The 24,476-nt window shown below is 35.9% G+C and overlaps 2 protein-coding genes across 2 annotated transcripts in view; one reads left to right on the plus strand and one right to left on the minus strand.

The window, feature by feature from the left end:
* Positions 1-14,217, plus strand: LOC129282989 (single-stranded DNA-binding protein, mitochondrial-like). The gene is made up of 7 exons (XM_064113671.1): positions 1-91; positions 3,327-3,382; positions 4,035-4,095; positions 5,353-5,484; positions 6,755-6,842; positions 7,343-7,431; positions 10,373-14,217. Exons 2-7 carry the CDS (start codon positions 3,359-3,361, stop codon positions 10,417-10,419), a joined length of 441 nt encoding a protein of 146 aa, XP_063969741.1. The 5' UTR covers positions 1-91; positions 3,327-3,358; the 3' UTR covers positions 10,420-14,217.
* Positions 12,393-24,476, minus strand: part of LOC129283378 (tyrosine-protein phosphatase 10D-like) — a 27,922-nt gene continuing 15,838 nt past the window's right edge. Inside the window, exons 17-22 of the mRNA XM_064114079.1 lie at positions 24,392-24,468; positions 23,163-23,297; positions 22,166-22,288; positions 20,654-20,802; positions 19,940-20,075; positions 12,393-19,133 (exon numbers count right to left, since the gene is read on the minus strand). Coding sequence (XP_063970149.1) covers positions 19,041-19,133; positions 19,940-20,075; positions 20,654-20,802; positions 22,166-22,288; positions 23,163-23,297; positions 24,392-24,468 — 713 coding nt within the window. The 3' untranslated portion in view covers positions 12,393-19,040. The remainder of the gene's footprint in view (positions 19,134-19,939; positions 20,076-20,653; positions 20,803-22,165; positions 22,289-23,162; positions 23,298-24,391; positions 24,469-24,476) is intronic.

Here is a 24,476-nt window from a genome sequence, read left to right on the forward strand (position 1 = left end):
AATGCAACTTATTTTTCGACTAGCAGAAGACAAGTGGACAGTCGCGTGCAAGTAATTGAAAGATTATTTCTTGCGAATTGCGATTTCTCAGGTATGTTGACTTGACTTAGACTCCACATGTATTACATAATTGGATGAATAAGGAAGAAGGGAATAGTATGTGAATCTAATTATGTATTGATGAGATTAGTTGAGATGAGATGGAATGAACGTTGATGCAGTGTTCGATTGATGGGGCATGCCCCACATACTCATATTTGCGTTTGTCATTGAACAATGCGAGTGGCTGTAATAACAAAATGTATTCAGACAGTAAGATTTAGTCCAAGCCAGGGCTTCGCTAAAAAGCATCGAGCTGTTTAATCTACCATGTCTTTCATAAGTGCATCAGGGGGGGGGGGGGAGGCTGCCCTTCGCTTCACCCTTCCCCCTGCATGGGCATGGTTGCAGAAGTGGGAAAAACGAGGAAAAAAGAGAAGAAAGAAAAATTTAATTTGGTCTAGTACTAGTACTAGTACTCACCTATGGGCACTCCTAGTACCAATGAGGTCCAAACATTAACATGTATGGACCTCATAGGCGACATTACCCAAATTATGGGTTGGACAATGCTGTTCTGATTTCCAACCCAAGACTTTGGTAAATGTACACCTTAATACAAGTTAGAGTAATTATCCGATATACCTTTCATTCGGACGGCAAACCTTTATTTAGTTGTAAAAATAGTTGAAATTAAAATCGATTATTGTTAAACTTACATTTCAGGCCCTTTTTGTTGATTTTCGGTGAGCGTTCCACACAGCTGCGACGAGTGATCAACTCCGAAGTGATACGCGTACTGGTCAGCTGATCGGTCAGGTGATCGGTTGGTTATCTTTTTGTCAGACGTTCATAATTTATGTTAAGCGTATCAATCTTCAGTATCTTGATTTCAAAGCATCAGTATTGCAGAGAAAAGTCATTATTGATTGGAATCAGTGGCGGGGGGGGGGGGGGGGGGGGGGGGGGGGGTTGGGGTAAGCATTTCTGCCCGTTCCCCCTTTTGAGATTTATAGTAAACATTTTGGAATTAAATATTTTGTTAATACTAGTTATGTGCCCCCCTCCCTTATGAGAATCACAGCATTATTTGTAATGGGGATATTTCGTTCATATTCTTTTCTCTTTTTTGCCTTTTTTTTGCTTGTCAAATTTTACTGGGAACAAATTAACAATATGACTTTCTATACATCACTTTTAGGGACAAACTTTTTATGGGGGTGGGGGCTTGCCAAATATAACGGTGGAAAAAGTGACCTTCTTTTTTAGTGACAACTTTATAAAAAAATTGTCAAATTTTACGCGAGAGAAAATGACCTTCGATCATTGCTATAGTTAAAACCTTTTTTTTTTTTTTTTTTTTTTTTTTTTTTTTTGGGGGGGGGGGTTGCCAAATATCACATGGACAAAATGACTTTCCCTTTTCTTATTTTTGTGGGGGGGGGGGGGCTTGCCGAATATTACGCGGACAAAATGACTTTCATTTTGAGTGACCATTTTTTGTTTAACTTGTCAAACTTTACGAGAGACAATATAATGACCGGTTTTTTTTTTTTTAGTAAGAACCTTTTTTGGGAGTTGTCAAATTTTACTTGAGAAAATTCACCCCGCCCCCCCCCCCTACTTAATTTAGAAAATCTTGGATGCGCCTCTATATAGTTTGAATCATAATGAAGATTAAGATCATGCGTATATATAGCTTACATCCACGGCAGAGGCGTAAACCGCCGGGGGCATGCAGGCTGGCCCTTGATCCCCGGTCCAGTGGATTTCACCAAAAAAAAAACGTGATAAGAGAAAAGGAATGAAGGAAGGAAAAGAAAGAAAGAAAGAAAGACAGAAAGAGAAAGGGAAGAGAAATAAAAGGCCATAAAAAAGCAAAAGGAAAGAAAAATGCATGCGAGAATAATTCCGAATGTTATGTCAAAATCTATTGCAAAATTGATATTTGTAATAAAAGTGACAAAGGTTTTGCTCGCTCGCCTCTTCATCTGGTAGGCGCGTAGCTAGGGGCGGTGCCCCCCGAAAAGGTCCCTCCCCCCCAAAAAAAATGAGGGAATAGAGAAAATAAAAAGCGAAATGAGAAAAGGGGGATGTATATAACTTAGTTTATAATTGTTTTTCCTTTTTTGGGGGGGAAGGGGTCAAAACATTAACGTTATGTTTTTCTATAAATAGGTCTAATTGCTAAATATCCAGAGTTATCGAGACCCACCTGCTGATATTGCACTGGGGGTACACGATGGAAGGGTTAGGCCTAGGGGCCCCCGAAAGTTCTACAACCAAGATAAAAAAGAAATGAAGGGAATTAATGAAAAGAAAAGGAAAAGTGTAAGTTAAGATATCTATCTCAAATTTAGATTTGCACGAAAAGTTTTTTTCTGGCTTGCTTCACTCGCTTGGAACATATAAAGCAACTTTATTCCCACGCGCCATGTATGCCTACATTGGCCCTCTTTCTTTCTTTTATTTTATTTTTTTTTTACTCATCACGCTACCGTACTGCCACACACGGGTTTGCCCTAATGATCGTGGACAATCATAAAAAAATATCATTTTCATACCATGTGACTGGGAAATTTTTGGCTCCACCCCCCCCTCTCGATCCCTGTATCGATTTTGACTTGATAGGGGCCTATACCTGATGGAATTAGCTTCATTCAATATAAAATCATAACGGATAGAACGCCTTGAATACAGGCCAAACAGCCTAACGACATTGCCGTGTCACGTGACAACCAGTATTAAACGAGAATGTGCACAACCCTATGGCGACAAAATTTGCCGCAAAAGTTGAGCAAGTTCTGGACAAAAAGGCTTCAATACCCCAAGAAAAGACCAGGCGAGTACTATTTATACATTTTTTCAATTTAGTAATATCTAGAGTCTAATTTAAGAACATATTTCGTCATGGAGCTCCATGGTAAGATCAAGTAATTTAAGTCCAACATTTAATTCGCGTGCACTCACTTTTTTAACACAGGAATTAATAGCCTTGGTGCTTAGAGTGCCTATGGGTACATTACCGCCGCCGTGCACAGGAAAACCACTGGCACGGCACTTGCAATGATGTTGATGATGATGATAATGATGATGATGATAATGACGATGATGTTGCATGATGATGATGATGATGATGATGATGACAATGATGATGCATGATGATGACGACAATGATGATGATGTTGCATGATGATGATTGACACTGTTACAGTGTAGGGTCTTCATTATAATGAATATAATGATGAAAATATGAAATATTAACTTCCTTCCTTTCATTATTGCAGGCTTTTATTGTTGATTTACTGCTTCCCTCAGAATGTTCAGATCAAAACTTTTAAGGGTAAGTAAGAAAGTTTAGGCATTATTGATAAAAGCAATCTATTTCAAGCTCGTAGGGATTGGGTAAAAGGTTGAATTGAAGGATGCAAATGTGATGTGAAAATTGAAAAGGAGGAGAGCAGTTAGTAGGAATATATGATTTATAAGCATCATGGGAAGAGATGAGAGAGTCCTAAGAAACTTTAAGGCAATCCTATGCACATAATGCCTATACAAAGAGATTGTCAAGAAATCAATGAATTTATGGATATACATTCATATCTAGAATTTTTTTTTAATAAACCTGCATTGTAGATGTTGACTTTGCTGGTTTTCCATAGTTGCGATTGACTGGATCAAACGTAACTCTTTGTAAGATTGGGCCCTGGAAAATCAATTTTTTTTTCAAATCTAGGCAGTAAGTTGTGAAAAGTAGCCCCTGGAAGTAAAAATTTGGATATATTTTGCCTTTGTTTAGATTAGCCATCTCCAAACTACTTGTAACAATGGAGAAAACAGATGTCAATTCTTTAATGATTACATGTATGTTCACTAGTGTTTCACTTCAAGTCTCAGTCAAATTTGTGAATGTGAAAATCTTCCCTTCTTTCTCCCTCTCCTTTTCTCTCTTTTTTTGTCTTTTATACTTTCTCTCTTTTGTCAAATTATCATAGGTTTGTTTCACTGCTGTTCAGAGTGGACAGTGCAGACAGATACAGCAGAAGGCAGAGAGAAGTGAGTTTACTTGATTTTAAATAAATGAATACATAGGATCATCCACCAAATAAGAGATGAAATCTTTTCATTCTCATATATGATATTATGAACAGCAGTCAAAAATTTTGTCTGGAAATTGTTTTGAGGACTTTATGGATTTCCCAGTAATTTTATTCATTTCAAAATATCAGTAATCGTCTTCCCTTCTCCTTCTCTTGTTGGTCATTTTTTTATCATGGTCATCATGGCCATCATCATCATCGTCATCCTCATCATCATTGTCATCAATATTATATGAAGGGATTTTCAGAAAGTGTTATTACACTTTGCTTATGAAACATCATCTTTCCTATGTGAAATCAAATTTCTGGTGGACTTCACAAAAAAGACAACTAAACCTTCACATAAGACTCGTGTTTTTCACCACCCATTCAATGGCCAACTCCCTTGGAGGGATCTGCCCCATTAAATTTTATAAAGACATCAGGGTCCCGTAACATACATGTAGGTTGGCAATTAATCGTACGCTTGATTTTCATGTTTAATTGTACATTGTAGTCAGTGCAATCAATCGTGAATTTTTTTTAACGATGATAGCTAAGCTTAGTGTTACAGGCCCCCAGGGTTGAAAATCATTTTTATTTCAGTGGCTGTTCCTGATTTGGGGGGTTATTTCTTTCATTTCATGGGCTATTTTTTTGCCACACGAGCAATTATGCTGTTAAGGCATATCTCATTCTACTTTATGTACATGAAGATTTGAAGAATATTGATTTTCTTATTATTCTTGAATATTATTTGTGGCAGATCTTGGGGGTAACGTTAAGGTAGATGGGTGCTGTAAAGCATTTTATTTGTGTAATTTCAGGAGTGATTTGGACTATTTTGAGGGCAAAATCGCTTGTGGCCCTCATGTGTTTCCTATGCTAACAAAATCATCATCGTCATTATTTATTTATTTATTTATTTATTTATTCATGCATGTTCACAATGTACAATGTAAAAGAATACACAGATAATATATAAATATATATATGAAACACAAGTAAATAATGAACATACAAAGGTGTTGCAACATAAGCTAAAAGCTTGATTGGTTGAAGCACCTTTAAACTGGTTTTGCATCCAAGAAAACAAAAATAAAAATGTAAGAATAAGGAAGAGAGGAAAGAAAGAGAAAAATGTAAAAGTGATAGACTGCCGAGATATAACAATTAAGTTTCAAATTGTTATTATCTCTCTTTCTCCCTCTCTCTATCTCGTATATCTGTCCAGGCGTCAACCAAGTTACTCTGCTAGGTAGGGTGGGGCGGGATGTAGAGCTGAGAGGAAGCGATGAGCATCCCATGGCATCATTCTCCTTAGCAACCAGTGAAAACATCAGGAGTAAACATCCAGATGAAACAGGTATTCATGGGCAGGGGCGGATCCAGGATTTTCAAAAGGGGGGGGGGCACATTTTCCCGAGGAAAATTTGACAAGCAAAAAAAAGGTTTTCACCCAAAATTGGAAGTAATTTCATCTTCGTAAAATTTGACAAGCAAAAAAAAAAAAAGGTCCTGACTTTTGTATGGACGACATATTCCCATTAAAAATATATGCTGTGACTTTCAAAACGGGCCACATTTGTGTAATTACGTGTAATTTACATGAAAATTTTTCATTATTCCTCTTAAAAGTGTGGGGGGGGGGGGCACATCCGGCCAGTGCCTTGATCCGCCAGTGTTCATGGGAGAGAGTATTCAAGCAAATAATTACTGTTGGTGAAGGTGATGGGCAAACTATCACATTTGAGGCAAGCTGGATGTAGCTATGGAGAGGTGAAGCTGGGGAGAGATAGCGAGTATATATTCAGCTCGCTGAGGAAGTAATAGCTTGCCTCCTCATTGGAAATCAAGATGTGATTATATGCTTTATTTTGAATCATAATAATGAAAAAGTATTAACCAAGATTCATACTTCTCCACAAGAAGGAATTTTATTTTCAAAACTTAAGGTTTCCTTTAGAAGTCACTCAACTTGATGATTGCTTATAGCATGTATGTAAACTGTGTGCTAGCATCAAGGATCTTGTTCAAGCAAGATAATTGTAACCTCACAAGGGAATTGTAGCGTCACTTAGGACGTTGAACTTTTATTTGCGTGCAAAGATCATAAAATCTTTGCAATTGCACACATAGTTGACAAAAATTAATCCCCTATAAACAATGCCAAGTATTTTTTTTAATGTCATGTATGGAAATCCTGTTGAAACAAAACCAACCTTTCATCTAGGCCATTATGTTTTTGTTTCTCTTTTACTTGCTAAGGACATTTAAGGTTATGGCCTTGGTGTGGTGTAGCAGTTCGGGCACTCGCGATGCAATCATAGGGTCGTGTGTTCGATTCCCAACGCAGCCTAACGTCCTTTGGCAAGGCGTCAATCCACACTTTGTCACTCTCCACCCAGGTGTTAAATGGGTACCTGGTAGGATGCAAAAGCCGATATGTAATATGCGTAGCAATTGAGTCTCTTGTTCAAATGCTCCCCAGGGAGAAAGTGCATACATTGTGTGTTGGCATGCCATGATTCGATGACTGGGGTAATAATAACTGCATTGTAAAGTGCTTAGAAACAAAGTTTACTAAGCATTACATGTATATGAATACTATTATTATATTTGATTTTTTTTTTCAGGGGAATTTACTCAGAAAACCAGCTGGCACCGCGTGTGCGTCTTTAGACCTGGACTTGTGGACATTGTCTATACATACTGCAAGAAAGGGTAAGGTATCTGACACTCCTGCCCTAATGCTTTGGTGCCAGGGTAGATCTGGTGGGGGGGGGGGTATGCCAGGTTATCGAGGTGGTCTGGGAGCTAAATTTGTTGTTTGAATATATTCATCCTCTTACTTTCTTCTTTATTCCTTGTCCTGCCTCAGTGTTATGCTAATCAGCTCTTCAAGACAACCTCGACTTCGAGGCAGAATGTGTGTCTTTGGCCTTGCCCTAGTGGGGGGGGGGATATAGTATTGTATATTTCCATTCTCTTACTTTCCTTATTCCTTGTACTTCCTCAGTGTTATGCTCTTCAAAGCTACCTTGGCCTCAGGTTTCACAATGTGTCTTTGAAGAAGTGATTGACCAATTTCGAACATGGCAAACTTGGTCATAGATGGGCCTACAAGATATGCTAACGGAAGCTGTTTTTCTCAACGTAGGACCTTTTGGAACTAAAATATTTAGAGCTGATATGTGTTGTTTTTTTTTCATATCCTTCTGCAGCGACAGGCTGTTTGTATCAGGAAAGTTGGACTACAGTGAGTACACAAACAATGACGGAATCAAAGTTTATCAGACAAGCATCGTTGCAGGTAATTTTTAGATCGAGTAAGGGAGGGGGAGAGGAGGTTTTACAAAGAGTTAATTCTGAATTGAAAGTCGGACTTCAGTACCAACACACAAAATAGTAATCTTGCAATTTCATCGAATAACTATGAACTTGCCCATGTCCTTTGAGCATAATCTGATTAATGCGAAGATGTGAATATGTACCTGCAGCAGGGAATTTGAATGTGATTTTTTTAGTCAAAATTAAATCATTTTTAAACAACCTGGCACCCTTTCCTTAACCCTATCTAGGCCGGGGTATTTCGGGAGTTCATATGGCCGGGGGGGGGGACCTCCCAGGCACCCCCTTGAGATCTCGGCCGTTGGCCGCGCGATCGCGCAGAAAATTGGCATGCAAGTTGTCTTGGACATAATCTACAGACTGTATAGTAATTTATTTCATGCGAATTCGTAATCAGCGATTATGCTAATTTATGCGTAATTAGTATGCGAAATCATAATTTTCCCTCTAATTCCCTAAATAAAGCTCCAATTATTCTAATTTTTGGTATAAAAACTCTTTTTGGTGTTCCTAGCAAGTGTACAGAAAAAAATTGCGATATCAGATCAATTTCTTATGTACTTTGTTTTTTGCAATTTCTTATGTATTTCTTTGTTTTTTGGACCTTTTGTTTTTCATTGTTTTTTCAATGAAATTTGTTGGGGACTCTTGTGAGATCATAAAAGGCATAAAATAAATACATTTAGACGAGCAAAACTAAAAATAATCATACATTTATGATATTTGGTTGAAAACAGAATTTGCATTGACTTTGTACACAAAATCACGTTTTTGAGCAATTTTTGGTCTCTGACATGCACTTACATAATGTTGCGTAATTTCGGAACCGCGTACCCGGGTGACGCAAAACTGGTCTAAAAAGTTGCGCAAGTCTTGAAAATAAAATGTCAGCGAGCGGCGCAGTAAATAAAATTCACGCGGCGAAAATATTGCGCGAATCGTTGGGGGGGGGGCCTCCGAGTCAACTCCCCCGGCCTGGATAGGGTTAAGCTGATCATATTGTCCAGGGAAAAAAATACACGTGGGGGGGGGGGGGAATTGGGAGGGGAATGGGGGATTTTTGCCCCCGAAATGCTTTAAAGGATCCCTGGAAAATCCCCATTCATCGCACTGTTAAAGCTTATCCAATGTTACAGATTTAGGCAATAACTTGCAAAAAGTAGCCCCCTGAAAGAAAGAAAAAATTGCCTGATATTGACTGAAAACAGGCTGATAACGATGCAAAAGAGGGTTTTTCACTTTAATAGCTCTTTCCAAGCTGTCCTCAAATTCTTTTAATTTTGTAGACACAACTCATTAACAGCCCACTGGTGATGTTGTATTTAAACACTTCCGGTATTCGAAGTAGCCCTATATAAGGCTTGAAATTAAGAATTTTTACTCATCACTTTCATAACTGCCAAATCCGCAAAAAATATATAATTCTTACACTTGTCTGGCCTTTCAAGATTTGTCATCAATTCATTATATTTTTGTTATATACATACATACATGTACATACATAACAGTTACTTATATAGCACTTTACCAAAAATATGATCAAAGCGCTTTACAATAAATAACTAATAATAATAATAATGAAATTACATTAAACAGCACTTAAAAATATATCTACAGGGACTGGTGCCTGATCTTAATGCCCTGTTCACCTGCAGTTTAACCCTAAAAAGACTGGGGGGGGGGCTGATTCAGCCCCCCCTCGACATTTTTCGTGATAAATCCGCCGCGCGAATTTTTTTGACCACGTCGCTCGCTGACTTTTTACCTTCAAGTCTCGCGCAACTTTTGAGACCAAAATTGTGACCCCCGGGTACGTGGTTCTGAAATTACGCAACATTTCGTAAGTGCATGCAGACCCAAAATTACTCAAAAACGTGAATTTGTGTACAAATCCAATGCAAATAGTGTTTTTAACCAAAATTCATAAATGTATCATTATTTTTCCTTTTACTGCTTAAAATCAATTAATTTTATCTTTTTTATGGTCAAAATAAAGTCCCCGACAATTTCCATTGAAAAAACAATAAAAAACAAAAAGTCGAAAAACACAGAAATACATAAGAAATTTAGAAAACAATAGAATACATAAGAAAATAAATGTGATGTTGAAAATTTTGAAAAATAAATTTGATCAGATGCCTATCTAGAGTATGTGAAACAAAAATTAGCATTTTAGGGGCATTATTTTATTAATTAGAGCAAACTTATGATTTTACGCATAAATTAGCATAATTAATGAGCAATGAGATATTTCGCAGAATTTGATATTATAGTTTTGTAGATAATGCCATGGGTAACGCGCGTGCCAATTTTCATCGCAATCGCGCGATCGACGGCCGAGATCATAAGGGGGGGCTGAATCAGCCCCCCCCCCCCAGTCTTCTTAGGCGTCGAAATAGCCCAGTCTATTTAGGGTTAAGGAACTTGCCCAGAAGGCAATTCATCAGGTTCATAACTCACAAGGGCTCTAAAAACACCAGGCTTAAGATAAACCCTAACAAAAAAAAACCAACTTACGAAAGAGAACTAAACATGAATATTTAAACCAATAGTAACACAAAAAAAATCATATATTATGTTATCTTATGCCTGTTTTATAATTTTGTTCTTATATCACATTTTTAATCTTTTTAAATGTTACATAAATCTTTAAATGTTATCTATGTCCTTTTCTATGGTAATTTACATTGTTTATTTTTTTTCTCCGATTGTTAAACTTATGTTTTTATCTTGATGCTATTTTATTGTAATTATATTATCGGGATTCAAACTTAGTAGGGGGTTTTCAAACCTTTTTTTGTATCCCTTGACATATTTTACTTTGTATGTTTTACTTGTCTAAATAAATACAAATACAAATTTCTTCTCTGTGCTCAACCAATCTTTCATTTTCTTTGTGACAGACGATGTGATTTTCTTGAACAGTGAAAACAGGAGAGACGACTACTGAACAGAAGAGGATTCGATTAACATGTGAGAATGTGCTTGCCTGATGAGGCGCCAATATGGCTCGCTGCACTGTCTAAGAATGAACTTTGAAATATGCAAGGATCATTGTGTAGTAAGGTAAATGCATGCTGTAGTTAAGGACGGAGAAGGCCTATTACGAAAAGTGAGAGTCACGTCTTTTCCAAAGGAATCCCGCCTTGGTCAGCTTACATGTATGACCTTGGGATTAGCCCTACTGCGCCTTAGTCAATGCGAATATGTGTCTAAAACCATATTCACAATCAACTTAATCATGACTTGTCGAATTTAACACTTTGTCAAACAACCCCCCCCCCCCTCCCCCCAAACTTTTGTTTATAAAACTCTTCAGTTTGTATGGGACAACTCTATGAGACACCCATAAAGCCGGGGTAATAATAACATTATCATGTTGAGCAGGGCCCGCTGGGAGAACAGTGTGGCTTCCCTGGGTAAAAAATGACGTTGTTTGTTATTATTATAAGGGGGCTTTTCCACGGTTCTGGGAAGTAGGGGGTACTGGGGCTGAATCACCCCCAAGATTTGCATGGGGAGTGATGCATGTGTTGTCAACCATAGGAAGCTTGTCATATTTTTCTTTCAAACCAGCACCCCTTATTAAAAAAAATTGTTCCCATGGCCCTGGGCTTCATGTGCATATATGTAGATGTTTGAACATGTATATACGCACAACCTTAAATCAATGACTCCATCATTGAAAAAATTAATCTATCAAACAATCATTATACAATCAGTCTATCATTATACAAATCTACCTATCACTCAATCAATCAATTAAACATTATACATGTCAATCATTCAATGTGCATCCTAATCTAATACTAAAATTGGACATAAAATAATTCAATCTACCAATCAATCAATCAGTCAGTCAGTTAATCAATCAGTCAGTCAGTTAATCAATCAGTCAATCAATCAATCAATCAGTCAGTTAATCAATCAGTCAATCCATCAATCAGTCAATCCATCAATCAATTGATCAATCAATCAACCAATCAATCGGTCAGTTAATCAATCAGTCAATCAATCAGTCAATCAACCAATCAATCAGTCAGTCAGTTAATCAATCAGTCAATCAATCAGTCAGTCAGTTAATCAATCAATCAATCAGTCAGTCAGTTAATCAATCAGTCAATATATCAATCAGTCAGTTAATCAATCAGTCAATCCATCAATCAAGTAATCAACTGATCAATCGGTCAGTTAATCAATCAGTCAATCAATCAGTCAATCAATCAATCAATCAGTCAGTCAGTTAATCAATCAGTCAATCAATCAGTCAGTCAGTTAATCAATCAATCAATCAGTCAGTCAGTTAATCAATCAGTCAATATATCAATCAGTCAGTTAATCAATCAGTCAATCCATCAATCAAGTAATCAACTGATCAATCAATCAACTGATCAATCAATCAATCAGTCAGTCAGTCAGTTAATCAATCAATCAATCAACCAATCAATCAGTCAGTTAATCAATCAGTCAATCCATGAATCAATCAATCAATCAATCAACCAGTCAGTCAGTTAATCAATCAATCAATCAATCAATCAATCAGTCAGTCAGTTAATCAATCAGTCAATCCATCAATCAATCAACCAATCAATCAGTCAGTTAATCAATCAGTCAATCCATCAATCAATCAATCAGTCAGTCAGTTAATCAATCAGTCAATCCATCAATCAATTGATCAATCAACCAATCAGTCAGTCAGTTAATCAATCAGTCAATCAATCAGTCAATGATTGAATGGATCGGTTGGTCAGTCAATCAGTTACTAACTCAGTCAACCAACTAATCATATAATAAATCAATTAAATTGAACCAATCAATCAATAAATTTATCAATCATCATACATACCAATGACCCTATCAACCATTCATTGCATATTCTAATCAATCAATAAAATAGAAAATGATTGTTTCTTACAAGTGGGATCTATTAGTTCCAAGATAGTTTAATGAGGTTACCAATCACAAAAAGGCAAGTTTGGCCTTCTTAAAGTACACATATAAACCAATCAAGAGTTGAAATTTCTCTCTGTATTTTACAGGATACAAAATTTGAGCACTGAAACATTGTTCAGGTGTTGTTACATGCTGGTTACGATTAAGCAACATGGTGCAAAGTGAACATTTGACCAAGTTTGTAAACATATTCATTAATTTTCTTAACATTGTACTTCTTTTCCATGTTCTTAATAATTGTAATTAACCATTGTTGAAGAACAGACATTTCGTGTACAATAAACAGATTTGGGGTTCTTAGTGAATTTTTGGGAGAACTGATAATTTTTTTGTCTGCTTCATTCAAACAATAATCATTCCTCAGCTATTATAACCAAGATATTTGGTGTACAACCGGAAACTATTATCATTATTCTAAGTTGAGTAGTTTGTTTCTCAAAGAATTGAGCAGTGTTCATGGGCATCTTATTTGTTCATTGGAAAAGAAATGGAAATGTAATCTTTTATATTTTAGTTTTGTTCTTGATTTCTTCGTTTACATCTTGGCTTTACAGTGGTCATCCAACTCAGCATCTTTTCACATGTACATCTCTCTTCCCCCCATGGACAAAAGAATGCATTTGTCTGTCTGTGCTGGGGAAAAGAGGTGTATGATGAAAATTGGCTCAGTGTATTACAAGGCCAGAGAAAGTTTCATGAGGTTGTCTGTGATGTTACGCAAGCGCATGACTGGAACCTGTTTTTAGGTGCTAGGTCAGTTACTTGGGTTGTATCATGTGGAATAAGAAAGGGTCACCAGTCAGGTCATTCGTAACTTATGAACAACTTCATGAAACACCCACTCAACTTAACCTTGTGAGTATTTCATAAAGCTGTGAATTTTGAATGACAGTAGGCACGACTGGTGATTCTTTCTTGTTATATATGATATATCCCTGTGTAGCTGATTTAGCATCTAAGAACAGGTTCCATTTGTTCATTGAGTTTACAGGGTTCCCAGCTTATCAGGGAAAATTATTTTACCTTTTTCCAGTCGGAAAAAAGCAGGGTATTTGATTTAAATATACCTAAAATAAGTGAAAATGCCTCAAATGAGGGAAAAATCAGGGAATTTTGATCGGCCCTAAAGTCGAAAGCATGGTAGTCAGTCAGAATCTGTTATATTTTGTTGCATACCAAAACAACATCCATTGAATGACTGGTTATGGTGGTACTAATGAGTTTTACATTATTGTTTTTATACTGAAAATACATGTAATTCACTGCAACAACTTAGAAAACATGCAAAACTGGGAATGGGTTTAAGTAATTATCAGGGAATTTTTAAACTTCATCAGGGAAAAATGAGGAAATTTTGTTTTCTTGAAAAGCTGGAAACCCTGGTTGAGCGCGACTTTGCAAACAGCTGTATGAAACACCCACAGGTTGATTGATAAATACGATTATGTTTCGGAATCAAATTTATTCAGAGATTGTTGATAGAAAAGAAAATCATTGCACAGTCTAGACATATCATTTAAATTGTTTTAATGTATTATATCGAAGGGAATTATGTTTTGTAATCAGTTTTATACAACAAATCTTAGAACATTCCTTGTTTGTTTTTTCTAAAATCTTTTTTTGTGACAAAATATACATCTGCCACTCGATCTCATAATCATGTCTTCTCAAAATATCATGTTCTTGCTAAAACACTATATCGTGATGTGATATCTCGTGACTACTATAAAATTGTGCATTGCTAAATGATGTCAAATTGATGGAACTCGATTAAAAATCATCAATATTTTCTGAAGATTGAATTCTGTGACAATTTGTGTTTATATACAGTAAGTTTTCACTTAGAGGAGAATGAAGCTCTGAGAATAGGCTCTAGCTTGTTTCAAAACATTAAAAAAAAATCAAATAGGAGCAATGAAATTCTGAGACTACAGTAACTGGAGAAACAATAAGAAAGCTATGGGCTTTTAAATGTCAAGATCATCTCATTAGCAATGTGAGTAGTGTGTGTTATGTCACAAAGTCGTATGCAAACTCCCTCTTTATTTTCAAACCTATAATTTTTCTTACTTAAATTCTCACTTTTATCAAGGCTGTAGATTTGGTGTTATTTTCATTGGAGGACTTGTAATAGAAGTTTCAGAAAATATACCATGGACAAAGAGTTTTTAATTTTAGTAGAATGAGCAAACATGGATTGTTTTGGGATAATTTTCCGTGTAAAAAGTGGAGAGGTGACACATGTGTCACATTACATGTGTGACAATGTCACATGTGTGACATTACATGTGTGACAATGTCACATGTGTGACATTACATGTGTGAAATTACATGTGTGACAATGTCACATGTGTGACATTACATGTACATGTGTGACATTACATGTACATGTGTGACATAACAATTCATGGTTGCATTGTAAATGGAAGGATGTTCGTAGTATTAGTGGTCTTGATATTCAAATGCTCAAACCTTTCTAAGTGTTTGCCTAACTGTTCTAAAATTTTCACTGATCTTATTCTTTGATATTTCTGTTTTCACACAAGCTAACTTCTTTCAAGGATGTCAGTCTCATTCAAACCCATTTTTACATGTAATAGTACAGTCACAAACTTAAAATTTTAAAAAGCATGTTTGCATATATAGTACTGAACAATATTTCACAAAAGTAGACAAACTGTTCACAAAAATTGAAATAAACAAATAAAATGCATTCCAATGACCATTCTACATATTACTTTGTCATCCCTTATAAATTCATTCCTAATTTATTTCAGTTTTCTTAGAAATAAAACCATTCAAAGCATATATTAAGGTCTATTTAAAACTATAAAGGGCAAGCCACTGGCCAATAATTTAAAACTATGGTCATATTTGATAATGGTTAATAAATATAATAATTGTTGATAAAACCTTGTACCTCAAATTTTGGCAAAATGTCATGATTTGGGTTCTGGGTTCATTTCAAGGTGATCAATTCGTTACTTGCTGGAATTTAACAATCTCTGTACAAAGCCTATGGAAATTACAAAATTAAGTAGTTAATAGGTTGTGTGGTGTTCTGACAAAATCCCACCTCCCTCAGCCCCCAAATTAAACCACCAAATAAGTAAAAGAAAGGCGATTCCACATGTTCTGGTGCGTTGACCACCATGATTTTTCCTAGTATTTTGAACATTTGACATTTTTGAGATACAAGATTCTATCTCAGTATGCAATCTGATTAAAAAGAAAGAAAAAATCTCTGTAAAATATCATTTTTTTTTACCTTACATGGTAAATTTCTTTTTGAAAACAGCGTTTTTACATTACAAAAATTGAAAACGTGTTTTACACAACCCAGTTCATTTGGGCATACATACGGTTGGATAATAATAAGTTGACAAAAATTCTGAAAATTTGTTAAGGCTTTTTTTTTATATTAAAATGAATTAACTGGCTACAAAATTTGGATAGAAAGTCACATCTATAAGTGACATTTAAAAACAAATCACACATTTTTCTTTCTCTTGATTAAGAATGGGTATAAATTGATACCAAATTGTGATATGATAAAAAAATAACAGATTTTGCCTTTTATTGTTTTATATATCTCGTAGGAGCGTGGTCAAAACATCCAAAGCCAAGATTCGGTAGGAATCATTTCATCATTGTCAGATATGTATGACCACTTGAATACCTAATTCAGTGGATTCACAATACGGTGCGCCATCTATCGGTTACAGCGGACAGGCCAAGATTCGCAATGCCTCATGGGAAAAAGTCGACTTCTGCTGTGCACGCTATTGCATGCATGTGATTATGCTATGGTGGCCTTGCATGAAATTATGCTGTTAACCAGGATCCAGGAGGTGGGAGAGAAATTGCCGCTTATTTCTTTGCGAAATTTAGACCCGTTTTCTGTGAATCCTTCCTCCGCTTTGCCGTATGGTTTTCATATTTGAAGCATCAAAATCGCATTACAGTACACTAGCACTGTGCGCTGCCTGTGCGTGCGATGTCGTCCCGAAGCATAGAAATTGGCCTGTCCGCTGGAACTGATAGATGGCGCACCATATTGTGCATCCACCGCATTGTCGTTTCAAATACACAATTAAATGCAAACAAAGTTTTTATGTGACATCAATAGTCATCACATCTGTACTCTATTAAAGAGGAAAAACACTGACTGATATGAAAAACTTTGAATATTCCGAACTACTATGGGCCTATTAGTCTATCAGAAGTATAGTCTAAAAGGAAAAACTCAAAAGATTGCAGCAAATGTCAATCAAGCGTATTGGAATGTCTTTCGTATTTACAAAAATGAGGATAAATGAGAGAATCGTAGGAAAAGGGAGGTTAATCAATCTTTCTCTTTGGTGGACTGCGATCCCATACATGTATTAAAGTGAACAATAAGATTTGATTACATTGCACAAGCAAATACGTATACACAACATACATATGACCCAAAATTATGAGTAATGGGGTGTTGCACAAAACTTGCAATCAATTGCAAGTCTATTTTGGGTCTCCAAATCAATCATATGTCTTGCGATTAATTGCAAATTAGCTATTGATCCCTGGGCCCAGTCTTACAAAGAGTTACGATTGATCCAATCAATTGCAACTATGGAAGGCCATCAAAGTCAACATCTAAAATGCATGTTTGTTTTAAAAAAATTAGATATGAATGTATTTCCATAAATTCATTGATTTCATGACTATTTGGTGTGTTCTCCTTTGTTTACATACATGTAGGACATTTTGCAAATTTCCTGTAGAAAAAAATTATGACACTGATGGATTTCCATAGAGTTACGTTTGATTGGATCAATCGTAAGTGTTTGTAAGACAGGGCCCCTGATCTGTTTCCTTGTCACAAGGTGTGTAAATTGATTTGCTACAGCTAAAATTGATTTATTGATTGTGAAAGTGCAACAGAAATTTGCAATTGATACATGTAGCTGCATTTTTGTGCAACATCCCCCTTCAAGTGTGAAGCCTAGACTTTCGTGGTTGCAACCAGAATGTGAGTTTTTCAATATGGAATCTTTATCTAGTGGTTGGAACTATCTTTCCAAATATAAAACTTCTCCTTCAAGAAAGCCATAAAATTCTTTAAAAGTTCAGAAATTGCATTCAAATATGTGATATATGCATCATAATTCCACAGAATGTAAACAATTGCAATTCATCAAAATAAGTTGTACTCCAAACAAAAAAATCAATACACTGAAGTTCTATGGTGACAAATTGTAATCTACTGTATCTTTGAACAAAAGCACACAAAAATAAATTAACATTAACAAAATAACTTACATCCTCCTGTACACCTGTACATAGAGTGTAGAAGTGCATAATACCCTATTAAATCATATTGCACCAAATAAATACAAAACAATACAAACAGATAAAACATATGTCACCTAATCACACAACTCAAAGTACAAAAGTTTCTGACTTAGATACGTACTACAATGTACAAGTGATAAACTCACTAAGGAGAAACTCACAAAGTCTTTCTGTAAGAGTCATGTGGTGAATTGCATAATTTGGTATTGTATCAGTCAGTAAATGAATTTTATTTAACAAGAAGTAAGCAAGATACCACCCAAGGGTTCATTACATGCCGCCGCACACAGAAAAATCAAGCCATAGAAGTCGCGTGTTGTGGACACCAGAAGTGAGATCCCAGCACGCGTGAGCCACTAGTTAGAAATCCACTGCCAAACGTGGTTCATGGTGCGAGGTTAGTATACTAATACTAACCTCGCAATATGTGTGAGTGGCAAGATACATGTATTAGTGATATTTAGGACTGGAAGTATTTTGAAAGTATGGGTTCCATTCACTGGCGTACAGATTTTTCACGACCAAGAAAAAGAAGAGAAAAAGGAAAGGGATAAGGGTGAAATATGTTATTTTCCGAATATTATGTCAAAATCTATTACACACTTGGATTTTTGTAATAAAACTGTTGAAACTTTTGCTCGCTCGCTCGTAACTTTTTATTAATTTTACGCAATACGCCATATCGAGCCCTATCAAAATTTTTGGCTCATTACGCTACTGGACCCATTATGTTGAGTATGAAATCTTAGGTAGAAATCATCAAAAAAATTACAAGGTGCATGTGGAGATGAAATTGGGCTTACGCCTGACAAATATGAGTGTCACCATGATTTACACCATTCAGCAAAAGTTTGAGATAGAACTCATCCCGGTAATGTAACATGATTCCATGGCATTTGGCCTGTGACTGATGTTTCCATAAAATAAAGTACAAAATATGGCATGTTATGAAAACAAGTGCATAAAATGTTAAAGATGAGGGTTTGTCTCAACATCCTATTCTCAAGAAAAAGAAAAAACTGTAAAGAATGAAAGAATGAAGAGTATAAAAGAGGGAACAAAATATAGAGAAGGATATTTTATATCCTTCTGCTAAAATTGTGATAATTTGAACTTTTTAAGGTCATGTTTATTTAAATACATATATTTTACATACAATATATAAAAAAAGTTTCACCCCACGGGTGTCCGAGTTCACATCTACACGAGATGGAGTCTACGGAAAAGCTGATTTGAGTACCAGAGGGAAGTGGGTTGGAGGGGTGTGACTCTGCTCCCCTCTTAGGGTAAGCTTCCACTCATCAGGGGTACAGGTGCTAGGCCTCTCTCCTCTATCACATCCATCAGACACCGATGAATGAACACGTACTGTTGCTGTGGAGATGACAGATAAGAAGGAAAAATATGAAACTTATAGCTAATTGGCAAAAATGCTTCATTTGCAATTAAATTTTTTCTCCTGATTACACATCATTTTCTAGCGACGCACTTCAACAGATACATGAAAGACAGTAGGAAAACAAGATCACATCTGGAGTATGTAGTAAAGCATGTTTATTAAATACAAAATAAAATATTCAGAAGAACATCACTGAGATAATAAGGGTTCGGCAGGCATGTACATGTAGCTGGAGGGGGGGGGGGGGCAGTGGATGGTTGACCCCCAAGAAGTTTTGCAAAAATTCAAAAGTGAACACTTCATGTGGCATTCTGATAGCCATGGTTAGTTAAACATTGGTGTTACTAAGACCACACTTTTATGGAGTGCCAGTTGTCAACTTTTTCACAAATTAAAAAATTATTCTTAATGCTGCAAAAGTTGTCAAAAAATTAATTGAGTCACAAAATAGGAAGAATAGGAATGTATAAAAATATAATAGATTTTAATGAATTAGTTGGTATGTATTATAATTGCCATGCATATGGAAGAAATATCATGAAGTCAGCATTCCATAGAAGTGTGGTTTAAAATCCCAATTTAGACTAGGGCTAAACCTAAGTTTAATCATCAGTATACCATCCTCAATGTTTATTTTAAGCATGAAATATGTCGGCATGAAGGTTCAACTCCTAATGACATGAAAGATGTCAATATATCTAATTAATGATTATGATCCTCAATATTCAAATAATTAATGCTGTCCCCCAAAAAGATAGTAAAATATCTTTGAAAGGCATACCTCTGTTTGGACCATGAAGTTCCGATGCATCCTCATCCCGCAGACCACACCCATGACATCAACAAAGTCATACTGCTCCATGTGTTGTAGCATGTGATCTAGGACTATGAAGGTTCCGGTACGTCCTACACCAGCACTGCAGAGAAGAATAGAAAGGTCATCATCATATCAATTACCTTCATCATCACATCATCATCATCATCTTCACCATCATCATATCATAATCATAATCATCAGCACCATCATCATCATCATCATCATCATCATCACCACCACCACCACCACCACCATCATCATCATCACTATCATATCATTTTCACTATCAATAATCTTCATCCTCCTTATCATCTTAATCATTATCATTATCATCATAGATCAGTGTCATGACCATAATCATCAACTTCATTGTCAGCAGCAGTATCATAAGTAGCAGCATCTTCACAACCACCACTGCTACCACCATCACCACCACCATCATCACCTTCACTACTGCCATCATCATCAATCAAAATCCTCATCAATACCATTTTCACCACTACCACCATCATCATTAACGCCACTATATCACCATCTTTATCTTGATCACCACCATCACTACCACCCCCACCATCACTATGGCTACCACAAACACCACCACCTCCTCCATCATCATTATCATCTTTACATAGGTATCATCATGACACAATCCCATCAAGCTTATCTTCTGTTGCTTACCTACAATGAACCGCTATGGGAGCACTAGAGGGTGGTTTAGTGCCTCTGATCTTCCTGATGAAGGCTAGAAGAGCTTGGCTTGACTCCGGTACTCCATGGTCGGGCCAGGAGAGAAAGTTCCAGTGTCGAACATAGCGCCGCTGGTCTCTCTGTAAATCATGAAAATATAATTTGATAGAGACTTTTGCCATAACTAGTGAGACTCTCCATAATTTTAGATGATCATAATCATAATTTGGTCAAAAAATAATTTAAATTACTTTCTTTTGTTTCCATGTTACATACTGTATGCAATTTGGCATAGGAAGAAATCAACACCAGTTGCTGACCAAATTTGCTGAGGAAGAAGATAATAATAATAATAATAATTGGCATTTATATAGCGCTTTATCAATCTACGACTGTTCAAAGCGCTTCACAATTATTATTACCCGGTCACTGGATTCATAGCATTTCAAGCAGCCTGTTAAGCGCACACTTGCTAAACCAACCACAATAACAGTTGTTTCCTACCGGTACCCAATTAGCACCTGGGTGAGAGTGGCAAATTGTGGATTGACGCCTTGCCAAAGGGCACTAGGCCAGGGTGGGATTCGAACACACGACCCTCTGATTACAAGGCGAGAGTCAGAACCGCTACACCACGGCGCTTCCATCTTAATACCAGATCTTACCAGTGAAACAATATAAACGGCAAAGCTTGGTAAATCGTATATTTTTTTAGTTCCACATATATACACAGTGAGAAATTATCATTATGCTGTTAAAAATTTGAAAATAGTAATTATGTGAGTCATGTCTTAAATAGACTACAATGTGAAAATACTGTGAATACTTACACTGTAGAGGTGTTCACAGTGTGAAATAATGCTTTACACTCCTAAATGTGAGCATTGTAACACTTTCATCACATCTTCGTATGGTCCACTAAGTGAACACACTATAAACACACTGTGATCACACACTATAGAGGTACCCACAGTATCATTAGTACTGTAAAATTTGAACATAATGTGAATAACATCTTCACACAGTCTACTATGTGAAAACACTGTGATACTCACACTGTAGATGTATCCACAGTGTGAAATAATTTGCACACCTAGATTTGAGTATTTTAAAGGTGTGAATCCCAATCTTACATCGTCCACTGTGATACAGGTAAATGTAGTTTATCTTGTGTCCATCAACAAATGGATAAGAAAGGGTTGTGCAAAAGTAATTTTTGTAAGATTGGGTAAATATCTGCACTTTAGAAATATTAATCCAAATTAAAAAGTAAGGTATGAAATCAGTAAAGGAAAGAAAAGAATTTCAAAAGTCATTTTCAATCTCTAATATGATCCTTTCATGTATATATATATATATGTACATGTATGTTAATGATTCTAATAATCTAACAATGATCTGAAATGTTGAAAATAACAGAATAAAATCATAATAAAAACAGAATATCAAATAAATCAATCAAGAAATGAGTAGTGAAAATCAGTGAATAAGTAATATTCTAACCTGTTGAACAGCAAATTCCTTAATATTCCAATCATTTTCTTCAATGGTTTGGTTCATCGTGACTTGGATATCACCGTACAGGACAGGCATGTGGTCATCCGGCCAGTACTGATCACACTTTACCTAAATAGGAGAGAAAGAAAATTTTAATAGTCATAATAATAATAATAACAATACCCACCAAACACCACTTACATTGTAAGTCTCAAAGCAATATAAGCATTATTATCCCAGGTTTGGCAGAGCAACTGTTACATGCTGCGCATTTTTTTTAAAATCACAGCTTAAATGTTCAGATTCATAATTTTATTTTATTTTAATTCACCCACCTTCACATTTTAATAATAATTCAATATATTTTCACACCTCTCTAAAAATGTATATATATTTGACAAATAATTAGACAAATTAATACAAATCTCAATAGTAATGCATTAAAAAACATCTACATCTATATTGCAAAGTCATTATCTGAGAGTCTCTCCTTTATTTCCCTTCAACATTTCAGGGGAGCATTTCATGAATATTTTTGTCAGTGAGTTTTACTGACAGACTTTATGAGCTAATGCAAATCCTCGAACATGATTGGCTAAGAGCAATTTAGTCTGGGGAAAAATCACTGACAAGACATTTCATGAAATGCTCCAATTAAGATCAATTAATAACTTTTCTTTCAACAAAGATATATATTCAATATTCCTAAACACCATCGACATGCAATTTTCACTGACAGATCAATGTTATAAGCTACTGAAATCCTTGCATCTGATTAGCTGAGAGCAAATTAGGCAGTAAAGATCACTGACAAAGCTTTTTAACAAAGGTATATATATTTCCAATTCCTGATAAAAGCAACAGTCATACCTACAAATCTAAATGCAAACCAACCGATGGTATGCAATTGGAAATAATGTAATAAATATGGTTGGACTGGAGTCTGCATTGCTTGTGAGACTGTTCCCTGACACTGTAAATATACACTGCTTGTGTCTCTCACCTTGCCCTTCTCCACCAGTTGTGTAACCATGACGACCGTGGTGACATTTTGTTCCCAGATCATTCTCCACATATCGTCCGAGGTGCCTGGGAGTGGCCCTTGGCAAGCGATGTATTCACGCGGGGAAGAGAAACCCTATATGCAGGAATGGGAAAGAGAGAGAGAGTTGAGACCAGAATGAAAATGAGCTTATCATGAATTTGAGAAGAAGAAGCTACTGATATTCATTTTGTTTTATTCCAGATTCAATAAAAAAGAGGTATCCCAGGAAGGATAGAGATAGAGCGACACCAGAATACTAAATGAGGATATCAAGAATTAAAGGAGAAGATGCTCCTGAAAATAATTTTCTTCTTTTCCAGTCCTAACAACCTCTAGGAATAGTTAAGAGAGAGTGAAAGAGTTCATAATAAAGATGAGGATATCAAGATTTAAAGGAGAAGATGTTCCTGAAAATGATTTTCTTCTTTCCAGTTCTAACAAACTCTAGGAATAATTAAGAGAGAGTGAAAGAGTTCATAATAAATATGATAGCAAGAATTTAAGGTAAAAATGCTCCTGAAAATGATTTCTTGTATTCCAGTTTTAACAAACAGGAAAACCTTGAGGAATACTCAAGAGAGTGCAAAAGAGTCCATAATAAAGATGAGGATAACAAGAATTTAAGGAAAAGATGCTCCTGAAAATGTTTTTGTCTGTTCCAGTTCTCACAAACAAAACAACTCAAAGGAGTGATTCAGAGAGAACAAGACAGAGAACAGTATCAAAATGACTGAGGATATCAAGAATTAAAGGAATAGATGCTTGTGATAACGATTTTCTTCTTTTTCAGTTTTAACAAGAGGAATTACAAAGAAAGAGAAAGAGAGAGACCAAACCCATGATGAGGATACATCCAGAATTACATAAGAAAATGCCACTGAAATGAATCTGTATCACTTTTAACAACAAAATATCAGTCAATAATGAACCAGTATACTCCCCTCCACTTCAGTGCCTTTTCTTTGTATGTGTACATGGAGTCCTGGACTACAATTTCATTTGTAGAAGATCATCTAATTGAGGTTACACATGGTGTAACTGAAAATCTTGATAAAATTTAACTTCATTGATACAGGGAACATTTTGTGATCATTATGACAACTCATGGATAGAGTACTTATAAAGTAGGTGGATCGGATAAGCACACAAAAGAGTCATAACAAAATTAGAAGGAATCTGAGACTTACTGGTATATAGTTTGCATTGACATAATCAGATCCTTCCTCATCATCTACAGGACTCAGTTTCACCCTTGTACGATCATCTGAAATA

Source organism: Lytechinus pictus, chromosome 19, assembly GCF_037042905.1.
Source record: "Lytechinus pictus isolate F3 Inbred chromosome 19, Lp3.0, whole genome shotgun sequence".
In the NCBI taxonomy this organism is placed as follows: domain Eukaryota; kingdom Metazoa; phylum Echinodermata; class Echinoidea; order Temnopleuroida; family Toxopneustidae; genus Lytechinus; species Lytechinus pictus.